Source organism: Endocarpon pusillum (genome assembly GCF_000464535.1).
Source record: "Endocarpon pusillum Z07020 unplaced genomic scaffold scaffold1292, whole genome shotgun sequence".
NCBI classification, from domain to species: Eukaryota; Fungi; Ascomycota; class Eurotiomycetes; order Verrucariales; family Verrucariaceae; genus Endocarpon; species Endocarpon pusillum.
Window position 1 is genome coordinate 56194 of NW_006913656.1, and position 17929 is coordinate 74122.

Below are 17929 nucleotides of genomic sequence, written 5' to 3' on the forward strand. Positions count from 1 at the left end.
TTCACACCATGATATTCATCTCTCTTGGTGTCTGTCCTCGTCTGCCTGTCCCTTCTCGTTCTTCTACTCCCCCCTTCAATCATACTCCTCCTCCTTCCATCTCATCCTGTCCTTCTCTGAAGATTCCCCACTCTCACGGCTCTCCTCAGTTCTATTGCGATTCCTGGATGACTAATGCTGTCCCATTTCCTCATTGCCTCCCTGTAGATCTCCTGGGCCTCTCAGTCGCCTCCCATCACTGGCCGGATGCAGCAATCATGGCAGAGGTGGAGGCGGGGGGCTACTTCCCTTGCCAACCTTGGGCGTGCGAAGGGATGGCTTCTCTTTCGCCGATTTGTCGATGCACGGGCTATCGCTCTTATGGTAGCGGTCAAGTTGCCCCAAGCAGCAACACACCGCACGATCAAACGGCAGGGGCGGCGGTACGGCGCCTCCACGCTGGATATTTCATTATCGTCTCCCCAGGTGAATTTGCGGGTTGGGCGTCGAATAGAGGTAAGGCTCAGTAGAGTGAGATCCAAATAGTCGCTGCTTGCTCCGGCTGCGCCTCCTCTTCAAGCCGTTGCCCGGTTGTTGGATCCTGGACGATTTGTTCTGACGAGTGTCACAACACGAGACTGTTTCCTGATTACCTGATACGAAAAAGTCGGTAGTATCTGTGCCTCGTACGACTAGTGGAGTTTAACCGATTGTAAGCCAGGTCTTTAGCAATGAAGCATGACGCATACTTCACCTATGCCGGCCTTCAAGCTCATGTCTGTTGCTGTATGGTCCAGCTCTCAGCTCAGCGGCACTCTTCGAAGACAGCTGCGGAGTCGACGATCCTTCGAGCTCGTGCCTGTCTTCGATCGGTACCGTCATGATTCCGGATTCTGCATCCTCAGGCATAATAGATGTGTCCGCTAACTGTGGCTTTTCTGTGTATCCGGCCATTTCAGCTCGGGCTTGCAGTCGTCGTCGTCTTTTCCACAGGAAGAATGTGATGCCTCCAATGCTAGAGAGCAGTAGGACGAGGACTCCTATCCCAATGCCTGCCCCTGCACCTGCACTGAGCGACGAGCCTGCGGCAGGTAAAGCTGGTGGTGATAGTGATGACGCTGGTGATGTCAACGAAGAGGATGGAGAGGACGAAGAGGACGCAGAGGACAAATATAATGATGTCGATGGTCCTGATAGAGACGTGGGTGTGGACGACACGGATGTAATAACCGTATCTGGTCCGGTCGCCACCACTATGGTCGTGCTCACCTCTACGGATGTGACTGCTGGAGGGAAAATCAAGCCGGGCATGGATGTAGATGCTCCTTGTTCACTGGAAGCAGTCGCAATTGGGAAAGTCGAGGCGCCTATGGGCGAAAGAGTCGTAACTTCCGTGATCAAAATAATCGGGGCGCTCGTGGGCAGCGAACGAGACATGTTGACGTATAATGAGAACAAATTCCTCTGATATATCGCACGTAACACCACGCACCAGAGTTGAAGAAAGAGGGAGAATTCACGATAAACGGATGAGGCTGATGCGCTTCACGGGGCAAAATTCTGGCCCCTCCCAAGCCTTTGCGCAGCTTGAGTAGGAATCTATCAAACTGCTCTGATTTATGCATGCGAGCATCATATGGTCTTGAATCACACATAATCAAGTATGTGATTGGCTGGCACGTCTTGCAAGCTGCAGAATTCTGCTGCGGTTATAGATTTTCGTCACACAAGCAAGGAACCGAACAGTAGTTGCATTTTCTACGCGAAATCCCTGCGCGTTTCGCCTGGGTTTGATTGGTTAATTTCTGCTGCGATTTCGCGGCTGATTTCGCGGCTAATCTCGCTGTGCGGTACAGCAAATTTGTACTTATTTCTGCGCCCTGCGCAGCTTTTTTGAACGAACAGAGCCATTTTTTCCCACCTGCTGCACAGAAAACAATGAGTCTCGTTGCTCTGACATTCACTCGTGAGAGGCTAGTGAAAAAGGTTAAGAGCGGAGCTAAATATGAGGTGCATGTTAAAACATTTGTGACGAACTGTGCTGACTAATCGACGGATCAGTGTGGAAATAGCAAGTTGTTCTATCTAATTCAGTGCGAGGAGCGCGCATTTATACGTACAAAGTTGCTATATCAAGCGAAATAGCGCGAAACGCAGATACCAAAAATACATGCGTGGCTGATGCAAAACGCGTATCAAATCTGTAACAAAACGCTGGTGACACACGTAGCAAAATAGCGCAAACTGTATTTTTGAGTTCAACAATTTGGTAAGGCTAGGAAGAAGGAAGTCGAACAGGCCAATTCCCCCACCATACCGCGAATCAGCATGGTTTTTAAAAGCCATTCCAAGTCTCGATTCTTGTAAACCACACGCTTAACATCACGTTCGCGGTCTTCAGCCTACAAGCACAAATGGACTGGAAGATGGCCCTGTGAATCTGTTACCTCCTATAATCATACAATTATTCCGGTGAATTCAGCACCTTCGCTCGGTATCTGGCCGCAATATAGAATCCCCCGTCGTGGTGTCTGAACAGCTCTAGAACGAGAGTTCTGAGACTCTGGAAGATACTTCACAAGCAAACGCTCGAAACGAGGTCTTCTGGTCGAAGAGTAGGATATATTTGATGAGAACATTGACGCCATTTCGAGTCGTCAACTACTAGCCCGCGCTCTAACGCTCTCCCAACCTTTCTCCTCATCATTGCTGACTTCGTCGTCTTCCTCGACTTGTTTATCCAAAGCTCTCTTCCATTCTCTGATCATTCCTTCCATACCACCGCTTCCCCCGGCCCCCATACTCGCATCCACAACATCTTTCGGCAGCTTGTGGGCACTATACTTCGTCGAGCTGAATTGATATGCCTCGGGATCGTCACGACCTACAAGGCGGAACTCTGGTTCATGAATGTTTTCTGCCTCGTCATCATCGGAGCGGTCTTCTCCTGATCCTGCCTGTTTCCGCTCCACCTTCGCTGCGGGAGGTTGCTCTGGCATAGTCAAGAGCTCCAACCATGAAAACAGCAATGGATCGGTTCGAGGTGCCCAGGGATTGATATCAATCAGCCACACCCGATCATGAGGAGGTGGGATGTAGACATCAAAGATAAAGTTTTCCAAGTCCCCATTAGAGAAGTATTCTGAAGACAGTAGGTCATCTTGTAAGAATGTTTGTATCCTCTCCAGCAATTTCGGCCGCATCTCGAACAAGAAAGCAAAGTAATTCATCTCTCTCTGACTCACGGCAATCAGTATGCGGTGACGGACGAAACACCGAAATTCCAGCGAAGGGTTGATGTTGAAGGATTTCCTTAGTACGAGCACATAAGGTATCGGAATCGGCTCTTCATCGGCCACGCATCCATCAAATGCCTGCTCTAGATCGTGGGTGATAAAATCACTACTCTTTAATAGCAGATAGATTTCGTTTGCCGTCCGGCATTCCATATCGTTCGTGGGTGAGATCCACGTCGCATCTTTAGGTGCGGACCAATTTAATTTTGGCAAGACCTTGCCTCCTAGTTCTGCAATAGTAGATTGGATGCGGGCATGAAGTTCTGACCAGGAAGCAGAGGGATCCTCTTCATCGTCCGAGTCTGAATCAGTGCCGAAGCCGCTATCAGAGTTAATATCAGCACTAGAGGTCGAGGGCTCGGGCGGAAGAATGATTCCGTCGGCGCGGAGGTAGGCGAGGAATGCGTCGTTAAGTGGAATGATGCGAGATTTGGGCGTCAAAGAGCGCAGCCTGCTTTCGTGCATTAGAAGTTCAGACTTTCTCAGCGATGTCAGAATAACCTACTTTGGTTGCCAAGAATGATACGAGCACTGGAGGATGTGTGATCTCGTCACAGGAGGGAAGGGAAGATGGCGAAGTGGTTCTGGACCATGCACCTCCTCTTTGACATCAGACATGCTGTTCTTGTTTTGGGATTTATGATCAGTGATGGATGCGAGACAGGTGATAGTTATCCAAGATGAGTGAATCAGAGGATGACATAAAGTTGCCATCCAGGAGATGAGTCATCAAATTCGCGAAATTCCTATTCGGGAAATTAATATATTCTGTTCTGAGCCAACACAATACCGGCGACTCCTTTAGTATTAAGTGAATATATATGGGCTTGACTTGACTGCTAGAGTACCATGATAGGCCTAGGCCTCACCGCTGTTTCTCCCCACATAATATCATGTTCACAACAGCTTCTCTCCTTCCTGATGCATGAGGCTCATCCACTAAGTCGCTTCTTGAAGCGAAACGGATACGGAGAACATCGGGACGATTACAGTTACTGAAGTATGAATTTGACATGATGCACACACACGAAGTCTACCAGATCAGACGAAGCAAAAGCCAGTCAACCGGCATAGAAAATGGCAGGAAGATATGCATCAAGTCTTCCATGCTCTCCTGCCTACACATCAAGCATGAACCTTGTGATTGAAGCTCCCTGTGATGAAACCATCCATATCGGATACAACATATATTTAAAGCCATACATAAAGCCAACTATCTACTAGGAAATAACCACCACCCTAGTACGATTACGCCTCTGATACCGACACCCTAGCAGATCCAAAAACTTCTCCCCCAACGGCTGGCATGCCAGCAAAGAACCCTCCATCAGCAGCTCCGTTGCTTGCGACGAATGCTACTAATTGACCTTCCGAGCTGGAAAAAGGCCCCACAATATCAACATAATTTCCAGCGCTAAGGACAAGCGATATGAGAAGCGTACGCCCTGGTCCTATCTCATCACTCAAAAGGGCACGAAAGACCGCCAACGGTGGAAGACAAGTTGAATCCTGCAACAAGCCCGGCCCCATAGCTGGAATACATGCCGAGAGAGGCGCTCTGGAGTGGCAGGAAGAAAGGTGGCATAAACAGGGGAAATATCGCGACAGGGCCCGCAAAGAACAGAAGAGGGAACCTCGAATCGCGGAGACGGACCCTGTTGCTCAATTGTACGCAAAGGAACAAGAGACGGCCCGGAATCTGCTCCACCTACAGATCGACAAAAGCTGGTGATCCTATAGGGCCACGATCTCTGTAAGACACTTTGGAAGAAAGCGGAGTACAGGCATGCCTGGTCCCAACTCCTACGACATAACTTGCCGTGACGGAAAGCCCATCAACATTACGGGTCGTGGAACCACTCAGAACCTCTATTCTGAACCAAAGTATAATGACACCCGAGATACCTGTCCTTCTGGCACGTATGACCCGAGCTTTGACCAAACCCAACACGGCAGTCGAAGCCACGATCTCAGATCCCACAAACGACATAGTCAAGGTTGAGGGTAAACTGGTCAGGGCGAGTGCAGCTTGAACCACACCCCCATCTGTCAGGCCTTCTCACAACCACCACGATAGTACGGCCCACCCCATGACGATTACCCATCCATAGCCACCGTCCGGCACCGCGTGATCTGCGAGCAAGGAAGCTTGAACAATGCTAAAAGTGTCAGGGTGCGCAACGTTCTCATCCTCGTTATGACTCGACTGCCTGCTCTGGCCACAAGAAGAAAACCTCTGGACTGTCCGGAAGTCTGAGATGACCCATCGTACTCTGATTCTTGAATTAACGCTTGGTCCACAAGGTATTTGAGGGACGACAACGAGCAAGGCAACAGCCATTTGTATTCCCTTGCCGCTTGCGGTGTCCGGGATTGATAATCGTTCAACAACCAGTAACGCATTGCTAGGTTGTGTTGCTCAGCCAGCATGCTCCCATGTCTTCACTGGCTGGTGAGAAAGCTTGCGGAGAGCTGGTATAGAGGTGCGCCTGCCCAGCTACGCATGTACACCTGTGCTTTACACCTCGTGACTGGTTGGATGAGGCAGAGCCGTGAATGGAACGCAGTCACATTGTAAAGGGGCGGACGAGCCATGCAGGTAGGAAAGATGACATGCGGCCTGAACACACAGATCTTGACAGATGGGAACGTTCTTGCAACTGGGCACGCAGAGTAGAAGATACCATATACCCCGTTTTTTCTTGCCGAGGATTTCACACGTAGAAGCGAGATCACCGAACAAGATTGTTTTCTTGTCGTACCTACAGAGGTCGGCATTCTTGTATCGATTGTTCGAGTATCTCATGATGCTGCTCCAGCGAAGTCTCCTCCATATCCATTACTAAATTAATGATAAGCCCTTCGAGAAGACAACAGACGGTTGAGACCGACTGAACACGTCTCTGAGCGACAGTACCGTGCGCGCTCTGTATACCTCACAAGTCCTGCCAATCAACAAGACTTGAGCCATGGTCTTCCTTCTGGACTTGGTCATTCATGCTTAAGGCTTTCTTTCTCTCTTCACTTTTCATACGCAACCTCGCCTTTGCGGCCGCCAGTCTGTCGGGAGGTAGCTGAATCTTCGAAGCCATTCTTGTATTGTCTGCTGGGTAACTGTTCACATTTGATGCTCGTTGTATAGGTGCCGCGATTTTGGGTTGAGGCGAAATGCAGTCGGTTTTGGTCTTGGTGTTGGCCACCTTTGTTGAAGACTGGTTCCCCGGCTTCTTCTCAGCAGTGTCCGGGTGCAGCGGATGCTGAGCCTGATCTTCCAGTATATGGTGAGCTCTTTCCGGCCCATCCTCAGGAGAGCTTTGTGAAGCAGCTTTGGGAATGTGCTTTGGAGGCGAGATATCGAAGAGCCCATTGCTTTCGCGCGTTTTTCCCGCTTTCTCTTGGTTGATAGGCGGACCCTCCCTGCACCGCAACATCTCGTTTTCTTTCCTGACAATCTCCAGTTCTCTCTTAAGCGTTGCATTCTCTTTCTGTGACAGCCTCGCATATTCTCGCATTCGCTGACCATAGCGTACCAGCTTCTTCATTTCGCGCTCCGTGACTGCAATATATGCATCGATCTCCCTAACATTGTAGTACACCTCTAGCTCCGCCTCGGCGTTGGGACCCTGTGGCCTCTTTGTTGATTCTGCTGCTTGCTCCGTTGGTTGTGTAGACTCCGAAGGCATGATCGCAGGAGGCTGCAGATTTCCTTTGTTCTCAGATACTTGTCCCTCGGTGACCGTGCTGAGGTTCATCAATGTTTGCTTGACATCCTTGAACTTGACTGAAACGTTTTGACGCCGCGGAGTTGGTATGCCGGGAGTACGTAGAATGCTCTTCGCGGGTGACAACATGCGCCGCGGAGTAGGTCTTTGCGGAGTTGAGGACTTAGGCTTGAGAGGACTTCTCTGCGAGTTGACAGAGACTTGGCTTGGGCGCGTCTCCAGCGGGATGTTTTCCTTCTCGTTGTCATTACCATCTTCGTCGTCGTAAGAGCCAAACAGCACGCTTTTCAGAGCGCGATACGCAAAGAGCGGAGCTGGGGTTTCAGGCGCATCGAGGATCTGGGAGGATTCGGCGTATGAGGCGCGTTGATCACTACTTAGCCAGTCTAACATCTCGGCGGTAATGATACAGAAGAGAGCTTATACTGGGAAAAGACACGATCTCCAGCATTAGATGAACAGATTGACTTGTCACGCAAATGAAATGGTGGAGTGTTGATTCTTTTCTACTTTAGGGATAGTAAAATTCCACCTTGGCATGCGCGGGGTTCTCCAGGCGCAAAGGGCCGGTTGCCCATCAGTTTCTCATTTCCCCCTTCGAAGCAGTTTCCTTCCTCAATACTTCCAACACGACCGAGTTCTGCCCTGACCGTCTAAGTGCTTGAGGCTGCCGGCTCTTATTTGTAGATTATATCTATAGGGCACTTGAGGTTCCGGCCATGTGCCTCAACAAGCAATCTGCCAAACCACAGCTTGAAAGGGGTTCTTACTGATCTGGCAGCTCAGGTGTGATCAGAATTGGCTGGAAGATGATAGATGCTCCCTTCAGGTTCTCGAATATTCAGCCTAAGGACTCAGCAAGAGTGGAAGGCGTCTGGGTGCCTTGATCCCGGGCTGGAGTGGTATATCGAGCTTCGTCTCTTTCAGCTACCTTCTTCTTTGCCGCCGCAATCTTCTTCTCTGCTTCCTCTTTCTGGCGCATTACATGTGAAGAGTAATTCAACGATATCAGCGTCATCACTGGAAGGAGTGAGCAGAGAACACAGACACTCGAAACATATTGTACTCACAAGCAGCTATCGCAATGGCCATAGCAGCCCTCCTGGTCAGAACCCAACGTAAACCTTCTACTTCGCTCTTGCTATCGCTGTTCAAAAGGACCGTGATTTCATAACCTAGCTCGGATATTTTTGAGTCTAGTCTTCGTTTTTCTTCCTGGACAGCCATCTTCCTGTCATTGAACATTGCTTTCAGTTCCTCCCGTAATGTAAGCATGTCTTGGGTGACCTTTTGATTCAAAATGTCAAACTCGTGATGCAGTTGTGCTCTTTGTGTCCTCTGGCTTTGGCTTGCCGAATGCCGGGAGGTCTGTAGACTGGTGCGCAACTCGCTACAGGCAGCGCGGAACAGATAGGTTTCGTTCTCGACGTCTGACTTCGAGACAAGCCCGTCTTTAGCAAGGTCCAGGTTTACCGCTAGCATGAGTCGTATAGCCTTCATAATTGTCACTGCTTGCTCCTCGCTGAAGCCACCTTTGGCCAGATCCTGGACTAACGAATATGTATCGAAATGATGCTCGTAAGGAGAAGGCGCAAGATGAGGATGTCTATGCTGCTCGCCGTACATTTCCGATGGATGGGTAGCCTGTAGAACAATGTCCAGAGGAGTTACTGGCTTCTCCTCTTTCACTTCCCTGGCCTCCTGCTGTGAAGACACATTTCGTGTATCCGAGCTTGTTGCCGCACGTTCTTCGGCAACATTCTTCGACGAGTTTGTTCCAGATGCAAGATTTGACGACGTATCTTTCTGGTCTTGTTGGGCGGTGTCTGAAGTGGATGCTCCTTTCCGGGCTAATTCCTGCTTCTTTGGTAAAATGTCATCCTTGGGGCGTGGTGGAGGAGGTAAATGAGCTTCTGCAGCGTTTCCATATCTTTGTTGGTAGGTCTCTTGCTTTCGGACAGGAGCGGTGTGAAAGGCTGAGTTGCCATTGCAGGAGGTAGATGGCTGTTGTCGGATTGAACAATACGTAGTCGGCCGACAAGCTCTGACTGATCGGAAAAGGTTTGAGCTTGACATAACTATCCGAGGGCCAGCCATTCATGCAGTAGCCCTTCTTCTGCTGATCGAGCATGCAACGTACTGAAAGACGGTTACGGTTCCCTAGTTCTCAGAACTGCACGAAGGTATTGCGAATCCTTGGCGTTGCATCGAGAATTGTTGGCGCCGCGTTCCCAAACAGGAACAGTTCGTGAGGGTATATATGGATCTATATCATGTAACTGATATACCATTATGATACCGAACTCCTTCTGTTTTTTTTTTTGAGAAAGTAGAATTTACTACGTAAAGAAGCAATATTGTCAATCAAGATCTATTTTACTATTTATCTATATCAATAGAATCAGAAGAATCACAGCTACAGCAAAGCTCTCATTCAGGAGCTTCCGATCCTGTGCCTCCTTCCACTTACCACTTTCAGTCTCCACGAAAGGCTTCTAAATAGGCTCCAGGGTTGGATACCACTATTACCACACCCGAATTTTGACCTCTCCAAACTCCATTTCCAGTTTGAGACCTGAGCGTGCGTAACTGTAAACTGGGCGATGGATAAGCAGTCTTCAACGGTGGCTGTGCAAGGCTGTTCCGAGCCTGAACAGCCCTGAGCAATAAATGAAGTCTACGCTGAGCTTCCCACAAGGGCCAGATTCTGGGCCCCTCTCCCAGCTCGGAGAGCCCAGTTTCGTGTCCTTCAGGTTGCCAGGTTCCAGCTCTCGGGCCTTGCCACTCGCGTACGTTTGCCCTTCAATCTGTGTTGACCAAAAGTTGCCGCACTCACCACTTTATGATCCTTGAAGCTTTCGTTTGATGTCAACGTCTCCTCGCCGCTTTTATAAACTATAGAGAGTCAGCAGCTCCTCTGTCATTTACTACTTCCCTCCCTCATTTCCATCCCGGGTAGGCGCTCCTTCCTGCCCACTGCGCCGTTCGTTCAGGCTCCCTGTCTGGGCATGGACCAGGCCCCTAATCGACCCGGTCCCCTGCCCCATGCTCTCTTTCGACGCTCCCTCGACCGTTTCATGCCAAAGGTTGGTCTGGCCATACATGGCGACGCCGATGCGTAACCTATTCTCTTAGACTATACCAGAGGACTGGTCGACCAAAATGCGAAGACATCCATGGAGAATGGCCAGGCTCCGCTTCCTCATGAGATCTTTGCTAGGCTACCCTCGCTGGAGATGCTTCCTGTTTGCTGAGCCTCAATTGCGTCGATTTCCCCGCCACTTGGCTACCCCGTAACCGTCTTTCAAAGGAAGCGAAGGTCACTGGAAACTCAGGGTACGCAATTAAAAGATAATTCGTTACTGGGGGGCTGACATAAAGCGTCAGAATCAAAATTCTCACTCCAGGACGTAGTCTCTCGATTCCGAGCCTTCAAAACGCCAGAATCCACGTCTCCGGCTCAGACAATGTAGGGTTTCGCAAGCATCAACGATCCTACCAGTCTGTCTTACATGCCACGATATAGCACGTTCGCGATAACTAGAGAGAGCCGCTTCGTTTCCCATGGTGGTGAATGGCGTGAAAATCAACTCACCCTTCCTGGTGTTCTCAAACCAAACATAGGGCTGAGAAGGTAAAGGTTCAATTGATTTGGTCAACGGATTACCAAATAGTAAGGTCCCGCTTTGACCGACTTGTTCGATGAGTTTTCTGTGAATAGAAGGTATCTTGTAGTACTCAAGATCGACGGAGAGTAAGCTTATAGGCCATTGCTTTTGAAGGTCTTGAGCAAGAGTATCCGACATTGAGTCTTCTTGGTTTGTTGCGACTCGACGGCCAAAGACGTCGTCAAAGGAATGCAACCACGGTCTACCAGATGTCCCGAAGGGTTGCAAGAACAGCCAGAATGTTCTGGCTAGAGCAAAAAACCCGCAGTCTAGGAGCTCGTGGAGTAACGTCATGGCGAATTCATACATTAGAAACCGTTGTCTCTCCTGTCTCCCTTGGCTAGCCCACATGTCTTCACCAACTTGTAGATCCAGCTCTCTTTTCCATCTGGCTTCGAACTGTGCCTGTGTGTTGGGTACCGCGATATCTTGCTCAAACTGCCATAACGTACCCCTGACCTTCAACCCATCTGCTAATAAAACAGATGGCTGTAAACGTAACATTGCACCGCACTCTTCCAAATAAACAATGTTGTTGAGGCTCCCAGAAGGTTTAGGACCCCAGGAAAAGCCGTAGTGGTTCATTGGTAAACCATCATCATCATCATCATCATTATCATTTTGAAATATATCGGACACGGCCCGACAATCTTCTCCATAAGACGGCAATCCACAGGGAGACCTACCGCCGTAGCCCATCAATAACGACATATCCCCATTGAGAATCGACAGTGTCAGCGCACAAGTAGAGAATGAAGATTTAGGGTTCTCTAGAATCTTGGTGTCAATCCTGCATTCGTAGTTGCACATATTTGCCAAAATAGCGAGCTTATCTGGGAAGAAAGAGACCTGGCGCCCAGCGAGGAAGGTAATAGCTTCCGCAGCATTGCAAACTTGGCGATAGGAGACCTCTTGCCTTGATTCGAAGCTGTCTGGAATTATTGTCGGAATGCGGTTCCAAAGCTCGTCAGCAAGGTTTGAGGCATAAATGGCGTCGCTTGTGTCTGGCCACCAATTTTGAGCGATTCCTTCTTCGATAAGATTACGTGCATTGACCATGGCTTCTTGGAAGTCCCATATACTGATTTCAAACTCATCAGGGATCGGACCAAATACATCTGACTTGTTGAGGCCAGGGCAGCCAATGAGAAGCAGCATGCTTACACCTGCCGACGTCGATTCTTGCAGTGTCCAAGCACGTGTGAACCAATTATCGTCAGCCAAGGCTCCAAGAATATCTCCCAAGTCTTCAATGTAGGTAGGATCGAAATCAAAGAAATGTGGGTCGGCGATAGCGGCGAAAACGTCATACTGCACCTGGGTGTGGAAGCAGGTTTCGAGAATTGCAATGGGATGAGCAGATCTTTGATATACTAAATCCATTGCTTGTATCCCATCTTCTTTATCGATAGGATCATTTTGGTTGATACACTCTTGATCAATCCAAATAGCGTTGATTTCTCGAGCCTTTGAGTATGCAAGAACACGGTGGATGACATCCGTGGGTACGACACAAGGCCTTGTAGAGCAATTCTTCTGGACGACCTTAACAGGCAACGCACCTTCAGCGTCAAACCATTCGACATTTACCCGATTCCAGCAATAAGAGACTGCAACATAAGCCGAAGGATCTGCCAATGTCGAGCAATTTCTCAGCTTGAGCAAAATTTCGAGAGTACTACTATCTGGATACGAGGACATTGGACGGTCAAGCTTATCTAGAGCCTGGTATCTCTCATTCGTTTCCAGGAATCGCATCTTGTTCACCCATTCTTGCGAGCGAGATCGCAAGGAGCTGTGCTGCGTTATTTCCAACATAGTCAGACGTAAATCCGACGACGATTTATGAATCTCACAATAAGAGCGGCACTGATCATCTGAAGTATGACAGGATATATTTGAAACATTCGCTTTTGCCCAGAGATCTGCCGACATATTATTATCACCGTGTTTTTGGCCTTGTGGTGAAGAGATGGTGCGGTGTCAAAACCGAGCACTAAGCCAGCCACATAGCCACAGCGCTCTACTCCGTACTTACTAGCATGTGACAGTGTGAGCTTGCCAAACAAGAGATTTCAGCCTGGCCAACCCGGCCCAACCGTCATTCTCGAGCACAGCCCGTAAACTCTGTGCCATGAATGCAGACATATCATCATCCTTCATAGTGCTGGAGAAATTCTTTCCATTCAGGTCAGCTCAAGTCTAAATCACTTTCTCGAATGCACGGTGTGGTGTTTGAGTCTAGATGGACGACAAATGCATTTTGGTCCAAAAATATTCCAGGTGCTTTCAGCCAGTAAGTAACCCCATTGTTCATACGGTTTTCTATTTGAGTTGTCCGTCCCTATTGATACAGAATGGACGCAGAGCCCACTCGGATTACATGATCTTGCCGCGTGACCCGTTTGACGAGAAGAGCAATTGGTGTTGTGCAGAGAAAGCTGGCCCGCAACGCAACGTGGACGTGTGAGTGGGACAAATTATAAATTATGGGGTTGTAAGGAATAGCTAGAAATAGATGGAGAAATTACTACGGTAGGAGGCATATTAAATGTAACCCTCTCTACTAGTAAAATTATTAACAACCTTCATACAGATACCCTTACCACGCTTGTACGAATAATGTACCACCCTGGGGGGTCATTTACTGCGTTTGACACGTTGAGCTTTCTCAATTAATCCTATCTTATTTTATAACACTCCAATCAATTAATACCAGCAAGATGCCAGGTAGTTATAGATGCCAATGGGATGCACACTCGATGTAAGATAGATGGTAGATTAGTCCTAATTGAGCGATTGTGTGGCGTTCTATCTTGGCGTTACAAGCTGTTACTAGAGCGGGGGTTACGTTTAATATGCCTCCTACCGTAGTACATGATCCACCTGATGTTTACTTGTCCAGGAGTGGGGCAGAACCCGGTGAGGAAGAGGGGTACCGCATTTACGATGACAGATCAATTCAGCATGGGAAGCGTGGAGTGATCTGGTTCGTATTATAAAGATATACAACCTCCCTAGACTTCAACCTCTTCTGTTATTGTCAACACACAGCGTACTCGTTGATTGACCAAGGGAAGTACTCTGGGCCGCAAAAACGACAGAGCCACACCTACCACCATCTTCAATACCTTCCTACCCAAGTACAAGGTGTGTACAGGGCTTCAGGTGACACCTCTCACTGACGCATCTACCTTGCAGGTGGGGATTGCATTGCGTCTAAGAAGTGCCATATCTGGCCCCGAACAAATCCCGTTCTTATCGCACCTGATTTCAGAAACCCATCCATATACTGTCCATATAGCAAGTTCTCATTTCTCAAAATGGTATTTACTCGAGCTTTCTCTCGTCAACTGTCACAGCCAGTATCGTCCCTGTTGGCTCGAGGAGCTTCCCCACGTTTGGCATGCGGGGGAGCTGCAGCTGGAGCCTCAGCTTGCCTCGGCCAGTCTTTCAGACGATCACTAACAGCATCTTCCTCTTTGCAGTCAAAGGTCTTGCTTGTACTCTACGACGTGAGACTAACCACTGGCGTTCGGAGGATCATCAATTGACCGTCTGACAGGGTGGCGACCATGCCCGCGAGCAACCACGCCTTCTAGGTACCACCGAGAATGAGCTTGGCATCCGAAAGTGGCTCGAAGATCAGGGACACACCCTTGTGACAACATCTGACAAGGAGGGTGAGAACTCAACCTTTGACAAGGAGCTTGTCGACGCCGAGGTCATCATAACTACTCCGTAAGCGTTTTGAATTACTGCCGCTTCCGTCAGCCGTACCTATGCTGTTCTCTGATCCATCGATATCCCAGCTTCCACCCGGGTTACCTCACCAGAGAACGTCTTGAAAAGGCGAAGAAGCTCAAAATTGCAATCACTGCCGGTATCGGTTCAGACCATGTTGACTTGAACGCCGCGAATGAAATCAATGGCGGCATCACTGTTGCTGAAGTTACAGGATCGAATGTCGTTTCCGTTGCCGAGCATGTAATTATGACCATCCTCAACCTGGTTCGGAATTTTGTTCCGGCACACGAACAGATCGAAGCCGGAGAGTGGAACGTCGCAGCAGCAGCGAAGAATGAATATGACCTGGAAGGGAAAGTTGTGGGTACTGTTGCTGTGGGTCGGATTGGCGAACGTGTCCTCCGACGACTTAAACCATTTGACTGCAAGGAGCTACTTTACTTTGATTACCAGCCATTGAAACCTGAGGTTGAGAAAGAGATTGGTTGCAGACGTGTAGAGGATCTTGAGGAGATGCTTGGGCAATGCGATGTTGTCACCATTAATTGTCCGCTGCACGAGAAGACGCGTGGGCTCTTCAACAAAGATCTGATCTCGAAGATGAAGAAAGGTGAGGTTCCCCTATTGCACTCGAGCTCTTCATATTACTGACCTTCTGCGCAGGCGCATGGCTTGTTAACACTGCCCGCGGCGCGATCGTTGTCAAGGAAGATGTAGCCGAAGCACTAAAATCAGGTCAACTGAATGGTTATGGTGGTGATGTCTGGTTCCCACAGCCAGCACCCAGGGACCATCCACTTCGATACGCAAAGAACCAATGGGGAGGCGGGAATGCAATGGTCCCACATATGAGCGGCACATCGCTTGATGCACAAAAGCGCTATGCGGATGGTGTTAAGTCAATCTTGGATTCCTATTTCTCCAAGAGAGAGGACTATAGGCTGGAAGACCTGATTGTCCACAAAGGGGATTATGCAACCAAAGCTTACGGTCAGCGTACAAGCAAGAAATAGGGACTCGATGTTAAATTGCGTTGATCGAGTCAGACTGTGGTGTATCTTTAGTTAGATATTTCTGGTGCTAGGATAATGAAAATCTATCCTTGACATGAGAGCGATCTTGTACCGCTTGAAAATCGACGTAGCCGGTCTTTCTCCGCACGGTTCAAGCCGAGGGCCCTACACCCTCAAAGAGGTGATTACGCCAAAGGTGGACATCGGCCCTGAAGCGTTACCAAGAAGGGAAGGTGACCAATCGGAATATTAGTGCTAACAGCCGAATGTCTGCGCCAAGAAAAAGTATTCCTGCTGGTTAGCTCCAAAGCTTTCTGTTGGCGTGGAGGGGGATTTCCTTATGTCCTCCCCCTAAAGGCTATCATGCGGACCCGGCTGTCACTGACCTTTCCAGCGACGATGACGGCGCGATTTGCTGCAGGCAGCTGCCGCCAAAGTGGCTCAGAACCCACATTGTCATCGTCTCTTGAGCATTTCTTCCTCCTTACTGTCATTGCAGCATTGGAAGTGAGCTCTCAACCATGGCCCCCCTAACCAGTCTCAGAAGGTATATGAACAAGCAGACGGAGGTAGTTCTGTTCTCCTCCACCGCCATTGCCCTCTATGGCTACGATCAGGGGTTGATGTCCCTCATCAACACCAATTTTGACTATCTTCAAACCATGGGCCTGGCAGAGAGCGATCCCATGGTGGGTGTCATCGTCTCGGTCTACTATCTGGGTTGTGCAGTGGGCGCCGTGCTTGCGTCTTTCTTTGCAGACGCCAAAGGCAGAAGACCGGGAATATTTGCTTGTCTTGCCACAGCTAGTTTGGGAAATCTGTTGATGTTCATAGCTGGATTGTGGACAAGCAAGGGCGCAATGACTCTGATGCTCATTGGAAGAACAGTCATGGGTCTTGGAGTTGGTCAGTTGCTGCACTTTCCTCATCCAGCAAACTTCCCCTATATTGTGACTTACTTACCCTTTCTCAGGTGGCATCGACGCTGTCGTGCCCGTCTACTCTTCCGAACTCTCCTCCGACGACGCGCGGGGCACCGCATTGGCCCAAGAATTCCAAGCCAACGTCTTCGGCCTCAACATGGCCTTCGCTATCAACCTGCTCCTGACGAACCAACTCAGCAAATTCAACCAATGGGCCTGGCGCCTCCCCATCATAATCATGCAGATATATCCAATCATGCTCTTCGCGGTCTCGACCCGCTTGCCCGAAACGCCCCGCTGGCTTGTCCTGCACAACAAGAAAGACAGAGCCAAAAAGAGCCTGATCCGAGTGTTTGGCGAAGAAGGCGCCCAGGAACAACTCGACGAGCTCATCACCGCGCACGAGAAAGAACAAAAGGACGGCATGGTTTCCTACTCCGACATGCTCTTCCCCTCCGGTCCGCAATTCCACCCGACGGTCATCACGGTGATGGGCCAAATCAACCAGGCCCTAACCGGCTACGGCGCCGTCTCCGTGTACGGACCGCAGATCTTCGAACTCCTCGGTTTCGCCGTCATGACCGCCGAATACCTCACGATGGGGAACTACCTCTTCTACCTCATCATGATGACCTTCGCCTGGCTCCTCATCGACCGCATGGGCCGACGCTGGCTCCTGGTCCACTCCGCCTGGCTTCTGGCCCTCTCCTTCCTCATCCTGACCCTCCTGGGCGGCCTCGCCACGAACAACACCCAACTGCACATCTCCCCCCTCTCCGCCGGCATCCCCGGCGTGATAATCCTCTACCTCGCCACCTCCACCTTCGGCATCGGCTGGCTCGTCCCGCCCTGGCTCATCCCCACCGAGATCTACCCCTCCAGCGCCCGCGCCCAAGGCTCCGCCATCTCCGTCATCATCTGGGGCTTTGCCAATTTCGCCGTCACGCTGCTGACCCCCATCGGCTTCAACCATCTCAAGTACTGGCTGTTCCTGGTGTTCGCGGTCACGAACGCGTTTGCCGGTTGGTGGACCTGGATGTATTGTCCCGAGAGTGGCGGGAGGAGTTTCGAGGAGAATCAGGATTTCTTCGCCGAGGCGGGCGAGAAGGGCAGGTGGAAGGTGAAGGTGGTCAAGGGTGGGGAATGGTTGGATATGCCGGAGCAGGGGAGCGATGAGGAAGAGGGGGAGGGGAATAAAGCGGATGATGGCGGGGAGAGGCAGCCGCTGTTGGGTGGGTTGATGCGAGGTTCATCGTGAGAACTGGTTAGAAGGAAGTAGAGCGCTGTGAGTAGGAGACTTGTCGTGATATGCCTATTATGATGGTCTATAAAGACGTTAATAGCTCCTTATTCCAAACATAGATTTTTAGGTATGAATACCCATGTAGCCTCACGCTTTGGTTACAGCCAAGTTATGATGGAGCCAAATATGCCGCAGGTAGAGAGATACTACTAGTGAAGTGCTTTGATTGGATGTAACGACTGCTGTCTAGGAAATGCACACCGCTGTCAGATAGCCAGCGGTAATACGCCGTAGTACATTACAAGCAAGAAAGTTTCGAGCCAAACAGGACTACCGCT

At 49.8% G+C, this 17929-nt stretch overlaps 7 protein-coding genes across 7 annotated transcripts; 3 read left to right on the top strand and 4 right to left on the bottom strand.

Moving 5' to 3' along the window:
* Positions 1–1027: 1027 nt before the first annotated feature.
* Positions 1028–1447, top strand: EPUS_04903 (uncharacterized protein; the record flags this gene model as incomplete). Its single annotated transcript, XM_007789714.1, has 1 exon — positions 1028–1447. One exon carries the CDS (start codon positions 1028–1030, stop codon positions 1445–1447), a length of 420 nt encoding a protein of 139 aa, XP_007787904.1.
* Positions 1448–2636: 1189 nt separating this feature from the next.
* EPUS_04904 (uncharacterized protein) lies at positions 2637–3893 on the bottom strand (the record flags this gene model as incomplete). Its single annotated transcript, XM_007789715.1, has 2 exons — positions 2637–3726; positions 3781–3893. 2 exons carry the CDS (start codon positions 3891–3893, stop codon positions 2637–2639), a joined length of 1203 nt encoding a protein of 400 aa, XP_007787905.1.
* Positions 3894–6211: 2318 nt separating this feature from the next.
* EPUS_04905 (uncharacterized protein) lies at positions 6212–7390 on the bottom strand (the record flags this gene model as incomplete). The annotated part of the gene is made up of 1 exon (XM_007789716.1): positions 6212–7390. The coding sequence occupies one exon, from the start codon at positions 7388–7390 to the stop codon at positions 6212–6214; it is 1179 nt and encodes a 392-aa protein (XP_007787906.1).
* Positions 7391–7838: 448 nt separating this feature from the next.
* On the bottom strand, positions 7839–9094 carry EPUS_04906 (uncharacterized protein; the record flags this gene model as incomplete). The annotated part of the gene is made up of 2 exons (XM_007789717.1): positions 7839–8017; positions 8068–9094. The coding sequence occupies 2 exons, from the start codon at positions 9092–9094 to the stop codon at positions 7839–7841; spliced, it is 1206 nt and encodes a 401-aa protein (XP_007787907.1).
* Positions 9095–10395: 1301 nt separating this feature from the next.
* EPUS_04907 (uncharacterized protein) lies at positions 10396–12423 on the bottom strand (the record flags this gene model as incomplete). Its single annotated transcript, XM_007789718.1, has 1 exon — positions 10396–12423. The coding sequence occupies one exon, from the start codon at positions 12421–12423 to the stop codon at positions 10396–10398; it is 2028 nt and encodes a 675-aa protein (XP_007787908.1).
* A 1565-nt stretch (positions 12424–13988) lies between these two features.
* On the top strand, positions 13989–15425 carry EPUS_04908 (formate dehydrogenase; the record flags this gene model as incomplete). Its single annotated transcript, XM_007789719.1, has 4 exons — positions 13989–14180; positions 14231–14406; positions 14478–15022; positions 15076–15425. 4 exons carry the CDS (start codon positions 13989–13991, stop codon positions 15423–15425), a joined length of 1263 nt encoding a protein of 420 aa, XP_007787909.1.
* A 521-nt stretch (positions 15426–15946) lies between these two features.
* EPUS_04909 (uncharacterized protein) lies at positions 15947–17606 on the top strand (the record flags this gene model as incomplete). The annotated part of the gene is made up of 2 exons (XM_007789720.1): positions 15947–16331; positions 16399–17606. 2 exons carry the CDS (start codon positions 15947–15949, stop codon positions 17604–17606), a joined length of 1593 nt encoding a protein of 530 aa, XP_007787910.1.
* Between the last annotated feature and the right edge of the window lie 323 nt (positions 17607–17929).